At 40.9% G+C, this 24,805-nt stretch overlaps 2 protein-coding genes across 8 annotated transcripts in view; one reads left to right on the top strand and one right to left on the bottom strand.

The window, feature by feature from the left end:
• Window positions 1–17,566, bottom strand: part of dipk2ab (divergent protein kinase domain 2Ab) — a 45,257-nt gene extending 27,691 nt beyond the window's left edge. For 2 of the 7 annotated variants that reach the window (XM_079600951.1, XM_079600952.1), the window contains exons 1-2: window positions 17,059–17,494; window positions 9,301–10,175 (exon numbers count right to left, since the gene is read on the bottom strand). Coding sequence is in view for 2 of the 7 variants with exons in the window: in XM_079600949.1 (XP_079457075.1) it covers window positions 9,301–9,954 (654 nt within the window). In the remaining 5 variants the exon portion in view is untranslated. Of the gene's footprint in view, window positions 1–9,300; window positions 10,176–17,058 lie in introns of all 7 variants that reach the window. The other 5 variants (XM_079600949.1, XM_079600954.1, XM_079600947.1 and 2 more) reach the window with 5 other exon arrangements.
• A 2,129-nt stretch (window positions 17,567–19,695) lies between these two features.
• Window positions 19,696–23,829, top strand: LOC306992900 (uncharacterized protein). Its single transcript, XM_079602174.1, has 3 exons — window positions 19,696–21,440; window positions 22,204–22,590; window positions 23,527–23,829. Exons 1-2 carry the CDS (start codon window positions 19,914–19,916, stop codon window positions 22,459–22,461), a joined length of 1,785 nt encoding a protein of 594 aa, XP_079458300.1. The 5' UTR covers window positions 19,696–19,913; the 3' UTR covers window positions 22,462–22,590; window positions 23,527–23,829.
• The last annotated feature ends 976 nt before the right edge of the window (window positions 23,830–24,805 follow it).

Here is a 24,805-nt window from a genome sequence, read left to right as displayed (position 1 = left end):
GTATTGAATCTGATTCAGACGTAGTCTTTGACAAAAACACGATGTTATCAGCTTTATGCTCAAAATGTTGCTTACAAAAAACGTACTCGCATTCAAGTGTTGTTGTCAAACTCGGTGGAGTTGCTGGTGTGAACACTTGACTTAGGAGAAAAATCCTTGATTCACTTTTGGGTGAACTATTATTTTTATTGAAGATATACTTATAGATTCACACTACACTTTGCGTTTCATTGATTGATTCATACACATGCGAACGACTGAGACCAGAAACGCAAGCGCATGCAAATTAGAGATGTGCATCCCGGTAATTTAAACAGTCAACTAGGCATTTTGAAACATTCTCACCTGCACATTCACATCACGTGAAAAATTGTGACAAAAAAAAGATTGAATTGTCACTGCATGACCAATTGACCCTTCGCAGGGAGCTTGATTGACAGGTGATCTGACCAATCATACTTCGCCATCCGCCATTTTGTCCGACAAAGCAGTCAGGAGAGTTAGTAGATTAACATGGGAGGATTTGAACTTGATAAACGGAGTGCACTGAGTCTGACGCCTTTCCACGGTTAAAACAGCATTCCTCATGTTCATTCATGTTTATTTGATGCTATAAATTAACTAGAAGGAAAAGATGATCGGTTCACGAGCAGCTTTAACTGATGCTCTACAGCGATCTGTCAGACACATTAAAGAGTCACAAAACGGTATTTATTGTTTAAATTTCTTTTAAAAAATTACCAAATTTGAAAGGTGAGACTTTGTTTAATATGTTTAATATCAAAAGTAAGCTGGTCTGTCCTGTCTGTCAGCGTGTTATCAGTGTCCTCTCTGCTCCACGATGTATTTTTCACTGCGTGAGAACATGGTGTGGCGTGAGAGTGGCGTAACTTGTCGGACATAGCGACAGTAACAAAGGGGGGCGGGTCTTTGCGAACAGTCAATTGTCTGAATTGAAGGAACGCACATTTTTTAATGTTTAATGTTAAATTTATGTTTACAGAAAAGAAGCTGCTGCTGCAGAGAGTGACGTCACATCACAAATTGTACAGGCTCAAAGTCTAGTGTGACCGCGGCTTTACTAGAAAGTCAAAGACAGATGAATTTGGTCAGCTAAATTCTGCAAGAAAGTGGATCTTGAGGCCCAGAGTTTCCCAGCCCTAGTCTATACTATGCATTCATAAAACAATGTGCAAACGCAGTGGCTTAAACATCATCAGCTATGTTTCCACCCACCTATTTTTTTTTATCCCCATTTTAACGCTAAGATGGGCATAAATTCTAAAAACGCACATAAAAAAAAAAAACATACACTGTAAAACATTATTTTGTTATCACAACTTTTTATCTTTTGTCAAATCAACTTCGATAACTAATGTGTGAAGATAACATACTATTTTGAGTTTCTGTTTATTAAACCATTCTTCTTCATTGTATTAACTCAAATTTTCAATTACAACAAATTCAACATTTTAAGGCAACAAGGAAACTTGCTTTTTTTAAGTTAAAAACTTGCATTTTTGTTTACAGTGTATGCGCTTATTTGATTTTGATAAATGTTTTATCCGATTAGAAAACGTGAGCATAAACTATGGAAACGCATTTACCTTTTAATTTCCTCGATGCGCATCAAAAAAAATCATGTGACTGAGCGATGGACGGCATAACTGGACTAACCAGCGGAAATATCTTTTTGCACAGCATCTGAAATGCTGTTGGTTGCTCTGAAACCTTAGTCAAAGTCTGTTGTCAAAATGGTTCGGTATAATTCCCTCCCAGAACTGTCTTACACAACTGCTTTCCCAAACAGCAGCATCTGCCTCCGAAAGCAAGATAACATTATCTTATGTACAACACGTTATGCTATACAGTGGCTTCTCCCCCTTTTCCAAGTTATATATTTAGTACCCGCTTATCAGGAAGTGACAATTTTGTTCTCTTCTACTCACTGGACGGAAACGGTGCTTTATTCACAAATGTTTTATACGAAATTCCAATTTTGCGCACAAGTTAAATTCACAACTTTGGATGGAAACATAGCTGGAAGCAATTGACTGGCTATGTGTGAAACCTTTTCATGTGTTTTTAGTTATCTTATAAAAAAAAAACGCTGCCCTCATTTGACTCCACAATCCAGAGGGAGCTTTCAGAAGTAGCGTTTTGCCACTTTTTCTCCAAGCTGAACTCACAAAATATGTCAGGTGCAGGGAGGAGTGTCTGGACAAGCGGCTGCTCTGAAGGCGAGTACTGCACCCTTGACTGCGTTAACCCCACAGGCCTGTCATGTCCTGTTGTCAAGCTGGCTGAGCAGGCAGAGCCTATGCTAACGCGGGGGCTGTTAACAAAGTACCATGCTTCTGGCTAAATTTGAGCAAGGTCACCTAAACCAGCCTCTACATCCATCGAACATGACCTCATGCATCACAGCTTCACAGACAGAAGATAAAATGCAGGGAACGTTGGCTCATGAAAGTGTGAATTAATGACAGTCTCTGCAAAGAATGTGGGTCACAGAATCTCTTCAACCTACTCGAGAAATCAGCAGAGAACAAAGGATAATGCTGTTTTAAAGGTTCAAATTTGGCCGGTTGAAAGAGGAAAATGTCATAGTTTATGTGAATAGTGTAAAATAAACAATGGCTGGATTCAGCATTTCACAGCAGGACTGTGGGCCCTTTTAAAACAAAGGCCTTACATATCACATGCTATTCATTATTTCTGGCCATCATATTGCTTTCTAAAAATATTTATTCCTTTGGGATGAATTGCTTTCCATGTGACTTGCAGCACCATGATTTCGGCAGACAGAAAAGGGGAGAGTGTTATTGGCCAACCTTACAACAGCGCTGAGGATTGGTTTCCACTGACTAAAACAGGCCGGTTTCTCACACAGCTGAGAGAAAAGGCCACTTTACTGCCAGAAACATCAGAGTAGATTGGAAACTAAAGCAGTGGTGAAATGGCGTCATGGTATTTTACAAAAATATAAAGTGGGAGTGAGAAGTTTTGTGGGAGAAAAACAAGTTCTGCTTGAATTCATTCAGAAAATGAGGTGATTATTGTTGGCTTAGTTACAGTTAGGGATGCACCGATATGAACATTTTGGCAGATACCGATAATTCTTTATATTTGAAACACTATAAATTATATATATATATTGGCCGATACATCTAAATCTCACTTATGCTGAAGTGCATGTTCCAAGCACTTCAACATATACCAAAATACAGTACAGTAGCCTAGTTTGAACCAGTGTAAGATAAACTATGGCCAACTTTACCAAAAAAGAAAAACAACAACAACACATCTACTGCCTTAAAAGTAATGCAAACAAGTTATTGGACAACAATACTTATAAAGAATCAAAACGCATGTGCTATAAATAGAATAGCCAATGCACAGACAATAATTGTTTTAATTAAACCATGTTGTAGATAAAAAATAAGAAAAATAAAACTGCTAGTTATTATTAATAATGAAAAGTTTTTGAAAAAGAAAGATCTAAAATGATTATTACAGTTTCAAATAACAGCATTGCTGTTTTAGCTGTGGGCGCTAGCTGTGAAGAGCTGAATGAACACCAGTAAACTGAAGCGCCTTGTTACCAGATTAATTCTCAACGAAACGCATCCTATCAGATATTTATGCAACATAAACATATCACAACTTATACTTCACTTCAACTAATGTATGAATAAAAAGATAGTGAAGTTAAACTAAGTTACATACTCAGAATGTGTAACTCTTCCTTCAATAACGCACTAAAATATGGCAACTAAAACCAAAGAATTCACATAATTGTATTACAATAGTGTATATGACAGTCCCATATAAACATATAGTTATAAATGTTGTGCATTGCTGTTTGTTTGGTGTGCACTGAAGATAAAGATAACCATTCGTAAACTGTAACGCTTTACTACAGCATTCCAAACTGTAGTAACCAAACACATCCTATATGAGATAAATCAGATATAAAATGAACATCGTACAATTGCACAAAAGGCTGCAAATGCACAAGCAAACTTCCATGTGCCAGTCATGTAGTGGTTGGATTTGCTCTTCCCGTAACACGCTAAAACATAGTGTACGAAAAATTCAGTACATTCTTTTACAGTGTTCTCACAGATTTGCGTTGCACTTAAATGCATTTTCCTTTTCGAAGTGATCCCATTCATATTTCAAACAATTTAAAAACCATAACAGTGAACAGTGAGCATCTGAAGTGTCTCAGCTGAAATAAATAATCCATTATTTATTGGCTTTAATACATCGACCTAATTTTCTTATCGGGCCGATAATGAGACCATTAAAAAAATATACCGGTACAGATATGGTGGCCGATATATCGTGCATCTCTAATTACAGTACCAAAAAAAAAAAAAACGATAGAATTCGACACGTGCCACAGCAGTCCTGTGGAATTTTGGACATGGAATTAGAGGATGGATACCCGACCCGAGCCCGACGGGACCCGCCGGTACCCGGACAGATATTTAGAAATGATGTTCGGGTTCGGGTCGGGCTCGGTCACATCAGCGCGATAAGGCATTGAACATTTTAAATTTAAAACAGCTTATGTAGGTAGCCGATGTGCCTGATGCTTTCACTTGATGCAAACGTTCGTTTTTGTGATTAAAATATAGTGGTGTCAACAATAATCGATTCGGCGATGCATCGCAATGCGGGATATGCACGATTCAGCATCGATGCGGCAAAGTGCCATAATCGATTATGTCACTGTTTATTTTCTGGCCTTGAGTTGGACAATAAAGTTACTTTCGTGGGCATAACAACAACAACAATCAAGACGGCTGAGGCGGAGGGAGATGACCGCGATAGACGGGTAATTAAAAACCAAGGGGGTAATCCATCCGCCGGAAACTGAAGCCTCCGCGGGCGCCGCCATTGTAGCAGAACTTCACCTGCTGTTAGCATTCCATTGACTCCCATTCATTTTTGCGTCACTTTGACAGCGAATAACTTTACATCTGAGGCGTCCAAAGACTCCATTTGTCCATTATTTATTTCTAAAGAAACTCGACAATGTATAAAAGGCTCCATTACCTTGTACCTTACGTTATGGCCCCGTAGAAGCCGTTTTTGTAAAAATAGGCTAACGATTGCGTCATAACTCACGCGACTCTCTGTCGCACTGTAGAGAAATTACCGTATAGACCGGTGTAGAAGCTCGCAGGCAATCGGGGGAACGTGGAGGCATTAAGTCCGATAAAGTGAAGGGAGTAGCCCACAGAGAGTGATAAAGTTGATCCTATTGCTAGGTCATGGACAGCTAATACTCACGCTCTCCGTCTCTGCGAGATTCGGAAGGGAATGATTCAGATTTCTCTCCGCACAGCTACTAGAAGACTGACAGCTGTCAGACACGTTGCTCACGTGTTCAAGCTCAGTTTGAGCCTGCGCAGTTCGCCTGGCGATCAGGAAGTGAGTGCTTCAAATGGGCTTCACTTTTCTCCGTTGAAGTCTATGGGGTCGCTGTGTCCATCTTATATACTGTCTATGTTAAAAACGCACCCAAAGCTTGGAAAAGCGGACATCCTGGCACATTTCGGATTCTACGAAGTTAATGGGAAACTTAACAAGACGAGGCTGAACACAGGAGCGCAACTTCGCGGCTGAGACACGAATAGACTAACATAAAGCTTTTAACGTTACTCTTAAACACAAAAGGCACGTCCATTTGAATAAAAAAAATATTATTTATTAAACAAACCAGATCAAGAGCAAAAATGAAATAAAGTGCATAACTGAAAAATAAAGCATAGGCTCAAAAATAATACAAACAGTGGGCACTGCGCATTAGGCTCCAATAATTTTTTTCCGTCTTCTAAAAAAAAAAAATGCTACCACACTGCAAATGTCTTTGTTGACATGGTAGAGGAGGACTGACTATGAATTAAACGGTCTCTCAATTAAATAAATAATATTCAGCAAACCTTCTAGTAGCCTACTTTCTTCAATCTGTCTTTCTTCTCCGGTGGTTGGGCTAATCCAAAAGAAGTGAAAACAAGGGGGGTGTTCTGAATACAGACTGTTACCTGTGAAACAGCGGTGCTCTGAAAACACCCCCATTAGCAATTAGTGCTTTCCACCTGATGAAACGAACGCGCAAAACGAATGAAATGAACGCGGCAAAACTGATGAAATGAACACGGCAAAAAAATCGACCAATCAGAATTTTGGTCAAGCCAGAACGTATCGACCAACAATTGACTAATCGACTGGGAGATTACAGCCCTAGAAAGCAGTGTTTTATGTTTTCCTCTCAGGTTTGAAAATGCCATATACAATACCCTGTACCATTCAATTTTATTTTGTTTAATGACATATGTCAAAGATACAGGAGAGTGATAATACACACATAGCAGCCAATAAAATCTGTTGTTCAATATATGACTGCTTGTATTGGCTCATGACTGATGAGAAATTTGCCTTGTTGTGTGCAGTAGAATTTTGATGCATCGCAATGCATCGCAATGCATCGTAGAATCGAATTGAATCGAATCGTTACCTGGTGAATCGTAATCGAATCGAATTGTGAGGGCAGTGCCAATGCACACCCCTATTAAAATACATGTAAAATATTACCATAACATCCGTCTTCCTGTGTGCGGACATTTGTTTATGTAGCCGTGACAACGAAACGCGTGCATAATGTGCGCGCGCCAGGTGTTAAGAGCGCTTGTTGCTCCGCGCGCTGATGCGCTTGTCCTGTTGACATTTCCGATTGCCTTCCTACAGTTGCTTAATAAAAGCGGGCTTTCCACACAAACAAACGTACAATTGTCATTAGTATGAGAAAAAAATGGGATTTTAACTGTCGGGCTCGGGTCGGGCTCGAACATAAATATCTTTGTGCCTGTCGGGCTCGGTTACTGCTCTGTCGGACGCGGGCCGGGCTCGGACTGAAAAAGTCGGCACTCTACATGGAATATTATGCTAATAGCATTCTAGAGGGAAATTAACAAACTATCACTGGCTGAGTTGTTTACATTGACACATAAAGCTGCTGCGCGCAGCACAGAAAGAACACGCTTCACAGAGAGCGCTGACACTTCAGACGCACATTTAAAACACAGACAGCAGATTTACATTTATTCATTTAGCAGACATACATATTTAGATGAGCTGCATACTGATTGGTTGGTTTAGGAGGAATCTCCAAAGCAAAAGACGCAACATGCCCAATGAAGATTGGCAGCACTCACTGTGTATCTAAACTATCGAATAAATATTTCAATTAAACCAAACAGTCACACTAACTGTACCTGCTAGGCGTAACAAAGGTACAGACCAGATCCAAATAAGGACATCCCCAAGTGTTATGTCACATGTGAGCTTATTTGAGATCAGACTGTTTTACAGCTGCAGTTTAAAGTTTTGAGATTTTCATATTAAGGAGGTGACACAGGATTTTGAGATTCTGTGTATGGGCATTTTACCAACCGAGCTGCTGTTATTCAACTACAGTATGCCAAGGTAAACTTGGTTTTGCATTCTATCACCCCTTTAACAAATGGGACTTGCAGAGTGTTACCTATGAAATGTACATATGTTTCTAGGTTATAGCTAAAGAAACACACATTTGTAATATTACCTGTAATATCTTAATGTTTAAATAATTTTCTGTAGTGTTTGTACTGTAGAACTTCTCATTTTAATATATTCATATTTATATATTTATTTAATTTAGCACATTTCAGTTCAGCACTGTTTTACTTGGAGTGTTATGTTTGTTTTTAATCCAGTATGCATTTAAAAAAATATCGGTTGAATAATCGTTATCGGCAATTTACGGTCAAACCTAAATATCGGTATCGGTAAAATCCACTATCGGTCGACCTCTAAGTATCAGTACATTGGATCCGTCCGTTCATTGTCTTAAATTGACAGAAGCCTAATATTCCTGCTGCTACGGCTTGGTATACACTCTGCATAGTTGCCATCAATTCTTTATGAGCTGGTGCACAACCACTCATTTCCTTCTATTCCTGAAACATTAAGGTGTTTCTTGTTTAAGGAACAGCTAAAGGCAACAAGCCACCCTTCAGGGTCTCCCGGAAGCTCCTTTGGTGCTTGGAGAGTTCAGGTTATCCAGTACTTCCAGGGAGAAAGGATTCCCCATGCCAATGGTTCACAAGTTCAGCATAGAATGAACTATTTATGAGTATTGAAAAACATGCAGGAACAGCTCAAACAGAATAATTATGTGCCGAATCACAGATAGACGGAAGGAGATGTCCTGGAAGTGGACCTTGGGATTGGATTATAAATCCCAGGGTGCTTTGAACTGATATGTAATGACATTAAGACCTTGATGGAATTATATAGATATCAGAAAGAGGGACACTGCAGATAAAGCAACAGAGAGTGAGAAACAAACAGGTAGACAAAGGATGAGCGTGCTGAATGACAGGGACCACACACACATACACACACACACAACTAATCAGATTTTATAGATTGGGATGATCTCCCCTTTGTCTAGCAAATGCCAGAGGGTGCCAGGACCTTGTGAAAGATTAGAGGTCAGCAAGACACTGAATGTCTTCGCAGGGCTTGTGTTACTTTGTCGTTCTAGGCATTTACCACCTGTGGTCAATGACAACTGAAATTGAAATTGATCGTAGAATTGTAAATCAGTATTGAAAAGTGGTCAGATAGTGGTCCTTATTATCATGTCAAAATGGGAAGTTGCATGGTACATCAGGGGAGAATACACTGATATAAAGGCCAAAGAGTACATAGACAGTGAAATACCTTTTAACTGTGCTAATAGGAAAATCAGACTACTCTGCAAGGCATACTTTGTAATATATTTGAGCTCTTATTGTAATAAGCACAGATTTAGAAAAAAATTTGAAATGACCATTTACAGTTTTTAAATAATTACAATTATTTAAAATATGCATCAAGGCAAGACAAATCCATCAGCTTTGGACTATAAGGCTATAATTAAACACTTCCCAATTGAGGTCCTTCAAGATTACAGGGGCAGGACTTCAAACTCGAGAATTGTGGCTTACAAAATAAGATGCAGCCAGGAATGGAAACAGAGAGGCAGGGAAAGTAGCACACCCTACAATTTACAGCGGCATTTTTTAGCCTATTTGCAGCCCACCAAACTGACAGGTTCCATTCCGCTGGCAGAATTATCAAGGGCAATTCAAGAGCATACGTTATGATCTGGCTTTTATAACACAGACAATATATTACAGGCCTAGAGAGTCTGTCAGAGAGAGACGGGTTAGTAGACAACATGAAGAAAAAAAAACCTACCTGAAGAACTAGGGGCTCCGGATTGAAAGCCAAGGTCATCAACAGCTGCATCCGTTCTGTGTCTTTAAGGTTCTTGAGAAGGAAGCTTCCAGAGTCCTTGGTCTCAGCATACCTCCTGACTATTCTGTCCAGAAGTCTTTGGGACGGACAATGAACAAGGTCTGACCAGCCTTCCACAACGTCTGGAGTTAGGAGTCTGACATCTCCATTAAGTCGGGCAAACTCAGTCTTGTACATGGCCTGGATGAGATCGCAACGAGGGCGTCCCGTCGCCCGCTTGCAAATTTTCTGGTCAATATCAGTAAGTTCTTGGTTGGAACCCAACCGCTTGAGTACAATCCTCCGCGTACCCTCACGAGGCTCCCCGTACTGGGCGAAGAAAACGTTTTTCACATTGAAGACATCCAGGAAGCGAAGGCGACCCCAAGTCTCGAAAGATATTTGTCCATTCATGAACTTGCGACACCAACTGGTGCCAAAGCAGGCTGGGCACTTGTTGAGGTTGATGAACCTTCGGTCAGTGAGTTCGTTCTTTTGGAATGAGGCGAAGAGGTTGTGTGTGTTCATCAGCAAGATGACAAACAGCCCCACGACAAAGAGAAGCTTTAGACACCGGTACAGACGACCAAGCTTGAGAGGGAGGAAGCGCAGCATGTTCGTGCACTAGCCAGGCAGGGCAGGGGTAAAGGGGGAAAGGGCAATGAATAGTGTCAGGGACAGGACTCAATGGATCCCCATTACTGGTGCTGACTCATCACCTGAAGTTGCCATAGGGGGAGGAACAAGCAGAGTCCCCCCTTGCAAGTGCTCGCTGGGCTAAGACATTTTCTTAGCCATTGCTCTGGAGCACACTGTGCCAATGCACAAAAGCTTGCCTGCAAAAAAGCACACAGAAAGATCAAACATATTACATTAAGTTGCATTTTACCAAAGCTACAGCATGGAACAAAAAACAGGCCAATTTCCTATAAGAACAACTTTACACTATTTGAACAGCTACTATCCATTTCTCCAAACCTGAAATGTCTCCTTTCCAATGGTATAAAGCTCTAAGCAAAACCAAGATTGTGTGTTGTTTCAAAATGTTTAACAAATTGGAAATGTTCAAGTCATTTGAGCGAATACATTGCTTTCCGAACTGTAACGAGATGGATTTCTGCCAGACCAATAAACGGCAAGACACTCTGTACCAGACTGTGCTGGCTCATATTTCCCTCAGAATAACTCCTAACAACTACGGATAAAAATAACGCTAAAAAAAAAAAAATCCGAAAATCCGTGTTTTAAAAAGTGAGCAAACGTTAAAAAAAAGATATGGCCTCTTTGAAACAAAGTATGTTAAAGAAACAGTTTATAATACTGCTCGTCAACAATAAAAGCAAATGCTCTGTGATTGATTTGCAGGTGATAAAAAACAAGTGAGACAGACTTTCTACTTTCAAAAAGATGCGCTCCTCTGTGTATCACCAGAAGAGTCATGCTGAGCATAGTTTAACCTTTGATCAGAGTTGCCCTGGTAAGTTTTAATCTCTCTTTGAAGATTTCTCTTTGAAAAAGCCTTGTGTCACCAAGGTAATGTGGGGAGGTGAAACCGCGCTGTATAAAGCACCATGTGAATGTGTCTGACGCAGGGGTGCCACTGATACTGATGAAGCACATCAACAGACATGCAAATCAGACAAATGAGGCGGACACCTGCAAGTAGTGCTATGCTAATACTCAGTCACTTTTTTACTATGTTAAAACAGGCTATTACATTACCACCCACGTGCAGTCTCCATGCTGGAAATCAAACCCTTAGAACCAAATTCTTTATATGGCCGCTTACCATGCAAATGGGCAATTTTCAATTAAAGCTCATTACACCATGCCTATTAAAAGCGATGGGTTTCGAGAGCTCTGCTCATTAGTAGACGAGTCAGTGTGATTAGCGAGCATGTTGACGAATTTCTGTGCATTTTAATTGACCTAGTGAGATCGGCGTAGTTGGGGGGGGGAGGGGGGGGGGGATCTAGAATCTACACCAGAAATTATAACTCGTATCAGTCCAGAAACACCCTTATCAGAGAGTAGTGTTTAAGGGCAAATCTCACTAAACCATGTCCTGATCATATTTCAACTCAAAATCAAAGACACAAATTATAATTTGCATTGTTTTGGACCATTAGGATTGGCATTTTGACATCTGACATTTTCTTAGCATATTTTCACCGCCTGGAAGTTTAAAATTTTATCTAATTTAATTTGCAAATCCCATTAGAAGAAATGTTGAAGTTGAAGTAATGCAATGCAAAACATGTGTGAAAAATGTGAAACATTTGAATGGTCCTAAAAACAGGCTGCACTTTTATGGAACAAAATATGTTTTGTTTTTCTTCTTTTTGGTTTTATCCACCATTACACAAAGATCCCATGAAATTATTTGAAAAGAACAGTTTTATTTCCTGTGCTGAAAGGGATATATTGAAGCCAATAGGCTTTCCTGAATCACAGCCATGCTGCAAATGCTCTTGTGTTTTGGACATGTAACATGGTGTATTTTAATGTTCCATGGGTATGAACATTGGATGGATAAGGATATAACTGCAGACTATGATAAGGACAAAACATAACTGAAGGGAAAGATTTATTTAGACTGGTTATGTAAATAGTAGCAATTAAGGGGTGGACACCTGGGAAGTAAGTAATTTGGAATGCAGTGAAATGAAGAGGCTAACAGATCTTGATAAGAAGAATGTGCATACTGCCTATTACAGAGGACTAGATTTACTGAATGTTCATAAAACAACTGAACATGATATGATCTCTGCGTGCCATTTAACAGAATGACATCCCCGGTTTTTCACTCACTGAGCAGAGACAAAGATAAACTGTGTGCATTTCTCTTCAGGAAAAATGAGGCAGTCAAGGAAAGCCATGCTCTATGTGATGCACTGCCGTTGGTTTGAGTACAGATTGGCAGAGCGAAAGCAAACAAGCTTCACTGCACGGGCTGCCTGCCTCACACCGCACCAGATTAAGGAGTTCTCGCTCCAGCAGTCAGGTCCATGTCCACCCAGTGTCATGGAAACTCAATCATAATATTTCAAAACGCAGGGGCCTCTTTTAAATGAATGACATGTTGAAAGGTTTGGTGGGGAAAGCAAACGCATTTTGCAAAGGTTCCTGCTGATTCTTTCACTTTGACATTTATAGTGCTCATTTCAGACTTCAGTAGGATAAGCCTGTGGGGGTATATGATTCAGATCAAGACTCACACAAACCCAAAAAGACAGCAGAATTAGATTTTACTTTTCTCAAACAGTCTTACAAACCTTCCAAGTGGGTTGTGTCACTCAGGTAAATTTCAACAACAAAAAAAAAAAATCACATATTTCAAGCTGAAGGCCACTAAAAGCCTTTAACACACTAACACAAAAGAATAATCCTAAACCGTGGGTATGTGTTCCCCATGGAGTTATTTTAAAGTGCCAAGGGGAGATTTACCTTGCTTTGTTAAACCCATTAAACAGAAAAAAATCAAATCTAAAATAAATCACAATTAGGCCTATCACTTTTTGTAGTTAAGGCATAAAATATGTCCTTTCTTAATCGCTGCATAATATTATTCCACATAATACAATTTTATAAAGCTATATACAATTTCAAATTCCATTTTTCACAATCCAATCAATTCTCGGTGGATACAATTATGTCCTACAGCTAAGCTTTTTTCCTCATGGATTAGCCTGTTTTTCACTGAAATCAGTCAAATGAGTTACAAAAACTACATAACAGTGTGAATATCGTATTTAAAGACACTGACCAGAGGTACAGGTATTCAACTCGTTGTTCAATTAATGCCAATGCTAATTATTTTCTCGGTTTGGTCTTACTTAAGGTGTATTTGAGCCATACTAAAGGGGCTTTGGAGGTATACAAGACAACAACAGTTTGGACAACATCAGTCAGCCCATTCACAAACAGACACATTCACTCTAACTTCACTGATGAAATGTTTGTTTCCAACAAACCTCATCCTGCCCACAGGCCTCTATTTTGAATTACCACTCCATTACACATAAAGTATCTACTCCCTCTCATCCACCGCTCAGGCGGGGAAGGAAAGTATAGGAAGCCCAGGCCTGAGGGCCACTGAACACCGCTTTACACCAAAAAGCAGCTCAGAGTGTGCCAAAACAAAGGGTTGAACAGTATCTTAGAACAGTCAGCATAAATAAACAAGTTGGCTTCGAGGAAGAACGAAGAGTGTGAAGAACAGATAAGCCAGCACTGGAATTTGCTCCCGATGTATGCTACATTGTGAATCTAGTGATGAATATATTTATTTTCCCCTTGAAGTCAGTGTAAAATCTAAATTCACTCTCCTTTTTAAAATCACATTCCTTGTTGTATTGTGAATGATGCATCACAGTGCATATTATTCCAAATAAAATGAATGCTTCCATTTAGAATCAAAATGAGGCTCCGCCCTATAAAGCTTTTTTGGCTGACATCACTAAAGGCTCTTACTTTTTAAACCCCTATTGTCCTATCACCTGGATCCCATTCTGGTTCAGAACACCCTCTTTTTCACATTCCAATTAATTCCAAGTGGTTAAAATCAAGTCATGTCATACTTTTTATCGAGTTAATATTGAGTTTCATTCTGCAAAAATAATTAATGTTGACCAAGTTTCCTAAAGACTAGAGTCACAATATTTCCTTTTTTCTAGTTGAGACTAGCAGTAAGTTGCTGTTAAACAGATGTTTTAAAGCTACACTGTAATTTTTTAAGATGATTCTTAGCAAAAAACACTTTGTTCTTTCAAAATGATATGTGCTCATTAATGTATAATTACTTCTACCAACTAATCAAGTATTCTCGTAAGCGTAGAATCTTCCATTTCTAATACATACGGGTGAGCTACTCAAATGGCGGAAGCCATGTTGCGCCTCCACCTTGTAAATACATTAGCCAAAGAGGGACATACCTGGAAATTAAATTCAAGCTTCGCCTTTCGCGTTTTTACACTCAGTGGCACCGTGACGAATGCGAGGGGGAGATTACTCGCGACTGCCGGCAGATTTGAAATAATACGGCCACCGTAGGAGTTAAAACGCCCTCGGGATGGGAGGGGCTAGAAAGTAATATTCAGTTGGAAGTCATATACGATTTCACCGCTAGATGGGAGTAATTCCTACACGGTGTAGCTTTAAGATTAAATTTCAATAGCAAAAATGATAGATTTGGTAAGTCTATTAACCAGTTCATTTCAGTGAATCCTTCAGAAGTTCAATGATCCACAAAACTCAATGTTGACTAAAGTCACTTTGCAAAGCTTTACACATTTAAATGTTTTAGTAAGAAGATATGTAGGTAATATTTGCAATTATTTGCAACAATTATTGCCATTTGAGATTAGTATACCGTACTTACATTAGTCGCAAATTGACTAAATGATTGGAAAACTATGGCAGCCATACATCCCCAGAGAGAAATATGTTGTTTTACCAAAAGATCAAGATAATCAATTATTATCATTATTAGTAATATTATTATTGTAGGTGTATGGATGAATTGTTAACAATAAGATCAATAACAATTAGAAAATTCTCATTGTCATGCCAACTGTATATGGCAACAATGGCTGTTTAACTGAAATAATAGTTCCTCTGACTGAATGGGAAACAAATATTAACTTTTTTTATATATATATAATTTAGATAAATGGAGATATACGCTGAATTTTGCTAAAATGTTGAACAGTATGACATTTTTTATTATTTTTTTTGCTAGCCCTAAATCCATAATACGTTGAGTCCAAGTTTGAGACTGTACTGAATGCATTTTGTTAACTTTATTCCCATTACATTAAGCATTTCACAATGGCCTTGTCATTAGCTTTGCACATGCTGAGCTGCAGGCGTCCGGGTGAAGAACTGCAGTTGCCAAGGTTATCGACTGCAGGAGTCAATAATGTTTGATCACAAAAACAGTCATCCACAACTGAGCCGCCTCTATCCAGCAATCCGCACAGACAATGATGAATGGAAACACATTTTCTTTCACACACTGACAAATAAAAACCACTCTAACTTAATGATTAACCACATTCTCATTCAAAATTGACATATGAATCTTAAACTCAATGATGTGGTTACACCTCGAGTTTCTCTAAAGGCTTTCGTTCTAGATATTCTGAAGCAACTACAAGGGAAATAACACTAATCCCAAAGTAAGCAAGTACTTTAGGCAAATGAGTGTGTTGTATAGAGACAATCGAACAAATGCTACAGTTTAAATCGGACACAATGATCGCCTTGTGTTCACAATTACTACGCGACCAGACCTTTTTTTCTGTCAGCCACCAACTTGATGTCTTTACTTTATTAAGAGGGTGCATGAAAACTCCCATTTATAAAGTCTTGATGTCTTGTTTCTCATACTATTGGGGATTACGCCAGATGCTTGTCGTTAAAAATAAGGCTTAATAAAATGTCTCCACTTGATAGTGAGTTTGATGTTGTGAGCTGTGGTTTATCTTATCCAGGTGTGGCTTTCTCACACTCAGTGTCCTGACAGTAGGACTTCTCAGACAGATGCTTTAAAAACATGACAAGGTCTTCATATTAAACATTTAGTTTGACAGCCTTGTTTAATATTATTATTTCCAAGACTACTGTCAATGTGTCAGACTGCAGGATCATTTAAAACGAACTAGTGAAGTTGAAAAGACAATTAAAAACAGTGTTAAAACGTTAAAGAAATGATACAGCACCGAAGACACCTTCATACATTTAACTTAAAAACGCTATACGCCCGTTTAATAGGATAAACACAACATGTACCCATACATTTGAATAGTCTTGGCTTAATCGATAAGTGTATGGGTGTTAATGCTTAGTAAATTACATTATAATCCAGAGATCTTTCAGACTGCTCTGAGGTCAGCAGCTGAATCCTATCATGTTATTTCAAGTGTCAGATCAGTGCCAAGAAATCTGAAACCTACTTCATGATCTCCTGAGCTGTGCTGTTTCGGAATACAAGATGAGAGCAAGACATGATACATCAGTTTGTCTGCGTTATAACTTGTCTTTTTAATTCGATTCGACTCCAAGTTGTACATAAACATCTCACACATTTATTATTTTATGAAATGTATTTTCATTCTGTGTAACAAGAAAAAAACAACACAGAGAAATTTGATTTTGCTATGTGGGCTCGCAAATCTTTTAACCAATGTATTTCTATGACTTTTCAGGCGTTTGTGATTAATGTACTGTAAACAAAATATGTTCGTGATTTATCACAACTTTTTTTCATTTTGTCAGATCAACTTAGATAATTAATGTGGTTCAGATAACATAATATTTTGAGCTTCTGGTGATTAAACCAATCTCCTTTATATTAACAAAAAAAACCTCAAAACTCAAAATTGTAAGGCAACCAGGTTACCCACTTTAAGTTAGCCTAAATCAACTTTTTTTCTTTTCTTTTTTTTACAGTGTGAATACAATTATTATTGGCATTAGAATGTTTTTATTTAGATGACACTCTTCTAGTCGACATGTATTCACTTCATACTAAATCACAAATTAAGATATTCCAGTGGTTTTGGTCCAGTGGTCCAGTGACTTGAAGACATAAAATGAAGATTGTGTCCAGAAACAAGAGTTTGTTTTAATTCAATTCACTACAACTAAGAAACGACCAAGCTGACTGGACAATAGACGTTTTCAACAGGACAGTGAAGAAAAAAGCAGGAAACAAACCTGAGAGAGAGTTTCTTCAGTCAGTCCTGCAGGAGTGAGTCTCTGGATCGGTTACTCTGAATCATTGTTCAGGATGGAGCGCTCGCGCTGCTGTTACTCTGTAGCGCGTGAAACGCTCCGATAAAACACACACGAAAAACATTGTATCCGTTCAGCGGCTCACATACTAACATCAGACAAACTCAGATGTTCTTTCCATTAGGGGATCAGCCAGTTAGCAACCTAGCGAGAGACATAAACAGTGGTCAAGCCTCTAATTCTCAATCTCTTATATGAATCACTCGACTTCACGAGACTTCTGGAGCAGGACTCTTTTTCTTTTCCCGGTCGTCTGAGAGCAAGAGTTTGATCGAGCGCGGTCTCCACACACACTGCTGCTGATCTCCAGCACTAACAACGATCCACAGCGACCGACTCTTTCCAACATCGAACCGTCAGTATTTACGACGTCCTTCATCGCTTTACGTTATTGGTTTGAGGGCGTTGTCATGGCGCCCGCTCCCGCCTCCCCTTACTGTCCTCGTTTTCCATGATATGTGAATATGGCTTTGCTCTAGTGACTGGTCTAAATAAATGATCAAAATATATTTTATACATATTTAATTATAGAGAATATTAATTAGGGGTCAAGTTAGAAAGAAAGAAAGAAAGAAAGAAAGAAAGAAAGAAAGAAAGAAAGAAAGAAAGAAAGAAAGAAAGAAAGAAAGAAAGAAAGAAAGAAAGAAAGAAAGAAAGCAAGCATATGGTTGCTTTTGGGTGATATGGATAACATTAAAGTCACCATGAAATCATGTTCAAAACATTGCAGTAGGGTATTTATTATAAATTATGTATCCGTCCACATCATTAGGCCTAGGTTATTTGTTTATTTAATTCACGTACTCGTAGTCTTTAATCAAAATAACTTCATTTTCCTCCTGCATCGACATCTCTTCTCTAAAGACGTGTTTGCTGTCGTGAGAGCGGGACAACCTGTCACTCACATGTTGTCACTCAAACAATCACCATCCAATCAATTCCCAGTGGACAAAATCAAGCCCTATAATAGAGAAGAAAAGACGATCGCAACTTCCGTTTTATGCTTTAATGAAATAAAAGAGGCTTCATGTCATTGGGGTGATCTCTGGCTTCCATGTGTTGGGGATTGCGAAGAAACGAGAGCTTTTTTTGGCAAATCGCCCAAACGAGTGTCACGTTTGAGCCGTCCCTGAAATCCATTTTCTCGCAAATGATGTCTGTAAAAGCATGTGGCCATATTCCTTAAGGACGACTGTGGGCCAAAGCCTGGAGAGCCCGCAGTGGCTGATCTGGACTCATTCCCAAAAACACAATCATCTGCTGAAACAGAGGAAAAGGAGAAGAACCGGGACTGAATTATTAATGATTTTACAAGCAACAAGCATATTTTGTCCCTGTGTAACGCTGTTAAACCCACTTAATCTTAAAAGCATATTTAGACAAATATTATGGCTTGAAATTACACACAAGAAAAACAGGAACATTAAATGTTAATACTCCACAATAAATGTCCCTTCAGTAAAAATAAATAAATACAATAATTATGAATAGGCTACTAATACATTTGGAATGGAAGTATATGAATATGCTTGTATGCAGCAGATGGTTCCATGATGGACGTTCATGATCGTTCGACAAGGACACAAAAGAAATCCTTCTACAATACCGATGAGGGGAAATGTTTGCATGTGCTTCCACCTAGTGGCACATGAATAAAAATGATTTTTCCCTGACATTTTTTTTTTTGTGGGCATACATATTGTATTAAAAATGTGCACACGAAATATTTGATCTATCTATCATGATGATATATCAATCTGCAGCAAATTGTGGACACATTATATCAATGGAACCAATGATTAAGATATTAGGCTACCCTTTTAAAGTGCACATTTATGGAAACATGAGGTCTGTATTGAAAATGCATTATTTGACTTGCTGGCATTTTTCCTATGCCGTTTATCAACTTTTGCTCTTTCATGTCTCTCTTCCCTTCATAATCATAATTCGGAGAGGTGTGTTAGTGTCAAGACCCTGTTAATATCAAATACTAAATGTAAAAATGTTCACTTCAAAAACGCATTGATAAGTGCAATGAAATGAAAATGTATTATAGGCCTAGTACATATTTATATTAAAAGAACTAGCTGAACTTTAGTGCTTTTATATAATTTACTCACCCGCATGTTGTTACAAACCTGTATGAATTTCTTTCTTCTGCTGAACACAAAAGAAGATATTTTAAAGAATGCCAAACAGTAAACAGTTGATGGGCCCCATTGATGTCCATTGTATTTTTATTTATCAACTTTTTGGTTACCCATATTCTTCAAAATATCGTATTTTGTGTTCAGCAGAAGAAAGAAATGCATCTATAGGTTTGGAACAACATGGGGGTGAGTATATGATGACAAAATAAATATTTTTGGGTGAACTTGTCACAGTGTCTGGTGGTTCCCTGGGTTTAACATTAGAGGTCTCAGTTTTCACGGTGTCTAGGCATTTTCACTACACTTCCCATAATCCTGTCTGTCACTGATTGTTCAATTCCTTCAGCTGTCTCTCGTCACCTTGTTTGCACTTGTGTGTATATATACCCTGTCTGTTTCAGTGTTTGTCACGGAGTCCTTGTTTAATGTCCCCACACGTCCGTTCCTGTTGCTGCCCGTTTGTTGTTCATGTCTTGTTCCTTTGGATTGCTCTACTGGATTTTGACCCTTGCCTGGACTGGTTTTGTGAGTACGGATTTCCCCTAATAAATACTGCGCCTGGACCTTACCTTTTCCTGTGTGTGTGTCGTGACAGAAGGACTCCGTCAAACACAAGGATCCAGCAGTATGTTCGCAAACTTCTCTGCCCCAGCCACTGAGCGGGAGAGGAGAGAGCGTTTTGAGGGAACCCGTCTGGTCATTTTTCGTGGGACCCGGGGAGGTCGCAGAGGAGTGGTTGGTAGAGAGGGAATCCAACACCACTCTCCACCATGGTCCCCCTTCGACTCTGGGCTGGTGAGGGACGGGTCGGAGCCACCGTTTTGCCGTCATAGACGGAGAGGGGGTAGGAGACTCAAGTCTGCCAGTCCGGAGACTGATCTCACCCCAGAGGTCGTGCCAGTGCAGCCCGCTATCATCCCAGAGGCCGTCCCCGTGCAGCACGCTGTCATCCCAGAGGTCGTGCCTGTGCAGACCGCGGTTGTCCCGGAGGCAGTGCCCGAGCAGCCCGCTATCGTCCCAGAGGTCGTCCTGGAGCAGCCCAGCATCAGTCCTGCCACAGCCAAGAGGGCTGTCTTCCTTTTTTATGTGGGGGTTGTACTGCAGGCATGGAGGAGACACGTGAGCACTGCCGATCCAGAGACCGTTCCAGTACCAGAGGTCGTCCCCGAACAGCCCGCTATTGTCCCAGAGGCCGTCCTCGAACAGCCCGCTGTCGTCCTGGAGGTCGCCCCGGGGCTGTCCACCATCAGTCCTGCCACGGCCTATAAGGCTGTCTTCCTTTTTTATGCAGTAGCAGTACTGCGTGCTTGGAGGAGACACAGCATGCCTGGCGAGCCTGAGCTTCACGTCACGCCTCCAGTTCCTGAGCCGGTGGTGTCTGTTGCAGTTCCTGAGCCGGTGGTGTCTGTTGCAGTTCCTGAGCCGGTGGTGTCTGTTGCAGTTCCTGAGCCGGTGGTGTCTGTTGCAGTTCCTGAGCCGGTGGTGTCTGTTGCAGTTCCTGAGCCGGTGGTGTCTGTTGCAGTTCCTGAGCCGGTGGTGTCTGTTGCAGTTCCTGAGCCGGTGGTGTCTGTTGCAGTTCCTGAGCCGGTGGTGTCTGTTGCAGTTCCTGAGCCGGTGGTGTCTGTTGCAGTTCCTGAGCCGGTGGTGTCTGTTGCAGTTCCTGAGCCGGTGGTGTCTGTTGCAGTTCCTGAGCCGGTGGTGTCTGTTGCAGTTCCTGAGCCGGTGGTGTCTGTTGCAGTTCCTGAGCCGGTGGTGTCTGTTGCAGTTCCTGAGCCGGTGGTGTCTGTTGCAGTTCCTGAGCCGGTGGTGTCTGTTGCAGTTCCTGAGCCGGTGGTGTCTGTTGCAGTTCCTGAGCCGGTGGTGTCTGTTGCAGTTCCTGAGCCGGTGGTGTCTGTTGCAGTTCCTGAGCCGGTGGTGTCTGTTGCAGTTCCTGAGCCGGTGGTGTCTGTTGCAGTTCCTGAGCCGGTGGTGTCTGTTGCAGTTCCTGAGCCGGTGGTGTCTGTTGCAGTTCCTGAGCCGGTGGTGTCTGTTGCAGTTCCTGAGCCGGTGGTGTCTGTTGCAGTTCCTGAGCCGGTGGTGTCTGTTGCAGTTCCTGAGCCGGTGGTGTCTGTTGCAGTTCCTGAGCCGGTGGTGTCTGTTGCAGTTCCTGAGCCGGTGGTGTCTGTTGCAGTTCCTGAGCCGGTGGTGTCTGTTGCAGTTCCTGAGCCGGTGGTGTCTGTTGCAGTTCCTGAGCCGGTGGTGTCTGTTGCAGTTCCTGAGCCGGTGGTGTCTGTTGCAGTTCCTGAGCCGGTGGTGTCTGTTGCAGTTCCTGAGCCGGTGGTGTCTGTTGCAGTTCCTGAGCCGGTGGTGTCTGTTGCAGTTCCTGAGCCGGTGGTGTCTGTTGCCGTTCCTGAGCCGGTGGTGTCTGTTGCCGTTCCTGAGCCGGTGGTGTCTGTTGCCGTTCCTGAGCCGGTGGTGTCTGTTGCCGTTCCTGAGCCGGTGGTGTCTGTTGCCGTTCCTGAGCCGGTGGTGTCTGTTGCCGTTCCTGAGCCGGTGGTGTCTGTTGCCGTTCCTGAGCCGGTGGTGTCTGTTGCCGTTCCTGAGCCGGTGGTGTCTGTTGCCGTTCCTGAGCCGGTGGTGTCTGTTGCCGTTCCTGAGCCGGTGGTGTCTGTTGCCGTTCCTGAGCCGGTGGTGTCTGTTGCCGTTCCTGAGCCGGTGGTGTCTGTTGCCGTTCCTGAGCCGGTGGTGTCTGTTCCCGTTCCTGAGCCGGTGGTGTCTGTTCCCGTTCCTGAGCCGGTGGTGTCTGTAGCTGTTCCCGTTCCTGAGCCGGTGGTGTCTGTTGCTGTTCCCGTTCCTGAGCCGGTGGTGTCTGTTGCTGTTCCTGAGCCGGTTGTAACTGTTCCTGTTCCTGAGCCGGTTGTAACTGTTCCTGAGCCAGGGTCTGTCTCTGTTCCGCCGTGGCCGCCCGAGGGGTCTTCACCGCCGTGGCCGCCCGAGGGGTCTTCACCGCCGTGGCCGCCCGAGGGGTCTTCACCGCCGTGGCCGCCCGAGGGGTCTTCACCGCCCTGGCCGCCCGAGGGGTCTTCACCGCCCTGGCCGCCCGATGGACTGTCTGTTTCGCCCTGGCCGCCGCTTAAGCCATTCCCCCTTGTTCCTGTTCCCCTCCATGGACCTGGCCCCCCATCCCACCCCCTGATCCTCCACCTTTCCTCCTCCCGCCTGGACTCTTGTTTTGTTTGTTTCTTGTGGTCTTGGAGCGTCTGGTAGCCGCTCCGTAGAGGGGAGGTTATGTCACAGTGTCTGGTGGTTCCCTGGGTTTAAAGGGGTCATGACATGAGAAACCAAATTTCCCTTGATCTTTTGGTATATAAGAGGTCTTTGTACCATTAAAACGTCCTGCAAGTTTCATAGCTTAAGACGTCCTCCCCATTATAAACGAATCATTTATTTAATCAAGCTCTAAATACAGCTCGTTCTGGATTAATGGTAAGAAGTGACGTCACGGTACGAAGTGACGTACCAGCGTTTGCATATAGACCGCCTCCAGCACAAGACAACTTACGCTTAAAGCGCAAGGCAACTACGCTCATTTCGTATCGTTGTCGCGCCCGCGCGCCGCGCGCCGCACAAGTGTTCAGTCGACGGACAGCGCGAGTGGGTCTGTGTACAGGGAAATGACGATGCCACAGATGTGCTGTTCCTGGCTGTGGACAAACAACATCTTTGAATACGTTGCGAAAGATCCAGTCGTCAGGGGAAAATGGATGCACTTTATTTTTTGCGGACGTCTCAGTCACGGCAGTGTTAGTTTAAGCGTTTGTAGATACATTTGAAGGATGACCGTTTTGAGAACAAATCCCAAAATGATGCTGGCTTTGCCAGAAAACTGTTGCTCAAAGATAAGTCCTTGCCGACTATTCTGGGCTCAACAACGACGACGCAAACTGTAAGTAATGTGTTTAAAACTTTAAACTACTTTTTAAATACGCTGAATACGCAAATGTTCTGGCTGGGGACGTTAATAATTGATGCATGACGTTAGCCAATCATAACAGTGGGCGTTAACACTGAACTCTTAAAGGGGAAACCCCCCCAAAACAGGCTGTTTGAATCAGAGGATGAGAAACAGGGTGGGAAAAGGTAATAAATCACTACATTTTAAAAGTTTTTTGTAAAAAAAACTATAGTAATACTATATTTGCACCTAAGGGAACATAATAATAAAATAAAAAAAACCATGTCATGACCCCTTTAACATTAGAGGTCTCAGTTTTCACGGTGTCTAGGCATTTTCACTACACTTCCCATAATCCTGTCTGTCACTGATTGTTCAATTCCTTCAGCTGTCTCTCGTCACCTTGTTTGCACTTGTGTGTATATATACCCTGTCTGTTTCAGTGTTTGTCACGGAGTCCTTGTTTAATGTCCCCACACTTCCGTTCCTGTTGCTGCCCGTTTGTTGTTCATGTCTTGTTCCTTTGGATTGCTCTACTGGATTTTGACCCTTGCCTGGACTGGTTTTGTGAGTACGGATTTCCCCTAATAAATACTGCGCCTGGACCTTACCTTTTCCTGTGTGTGTGTCGTGACAGAACTATCCCTGTAAGTAGAACATTTTTTTTTTATTTCATACTTCTATTGTCTTTGAACATTCAAATAGGCTACTCAACATTTGAATACTCAAATATAATAAACAATAAAATATACTTCTCCTGTATTTAAAGATATTTTTTAAAGATACATCATTACACATTTGTTTAAATTGTCTAATTTGTATTTAGTTCATTTAAAATGACTTTACATGTGCTTTAGTTTGTTAGTCCACACACCAAATAGGTGTAATTATTTTAATCATGACACAACAACATGATATAAAATGTACTTTAAAAAAATGATAAAATAAAGAAACAATAACTAATAATATAAGTGTCTATAAAGTACACTTAAGTGGTCTTTTATTTAATTAAACATTTGAAGAACACCACAGGTGAACATTCAAAACAATTAAGTGCACTTCATTTTCACAAGGGCTGACACTGTTGTCCCATTGGTAACCAAGTACACTAACTTCTAAAAAATATCTAATTTGTTGGTTGTGTTGAAAATAACACCAATCCAGAACTTATCTATAAATCAAAATAATACGTTAAATCCACATAAAGAGAATAGCTTATCACAAATCCAAACACCCGAGAGTGATGAACAGAAAGAAGGGAACTTAAATACACAGGCAAACAAGTATTATTAAACACACACACACACACCTGAACTAAATGATGACTGACAACAAACAAGGAAACAGTGAGAACCAAAACAAACACTCCGTTCACAATATTATAGTTTTATGAATATAATTTATTTTTTATTATGGTTTTTCATAATTTAAGATGCACAGTCTTTGTCTAGAACAAGTGTTATACAATAAAATACAAGGCATTCAAAAAAAAAAAAAAGAATAATAATAATAAAAATGAAAGCATGGTGAAAACCTTCCAAATTCTTATGTGACCTTCATATAACCAAAAGAAAAAAGTTGAAAC

The sequence above is a fragment of the Phoxinus phoxinus genome, assembly GCF_949152265.1.
Source record: "Phoxinus phoxinus genome assembly, chromosome: 24".
Classification (NCBI taxonomy): domain Eukaryota; kingdom Metazoa; phylum Chordata; class Actinopteri; order Cypriniformes; family Leuciscidae; genus Phoxinus; species Phoxinus phoxinus.
This window is presented reverse-complemented; position numbering and strand designations above follow the sequence as displayed.

Coding starts and splice junctions, on each gene's coding strand:
- LOC306992900 (XM_079602174.1), top strand. CDS start 19,914: ATGTTCGCAAACTTCTCTGCCCCAGCCACTGAGCGGGAGAGGAGAGAG. Junction 21,441..22,203: donor CTGTTGCAGTTCCTGAGCCG/GTGGTGTCTGTT, acceptor TTCCTGAGCCAG/GGTCTGTCTCTGTTCCGCCG.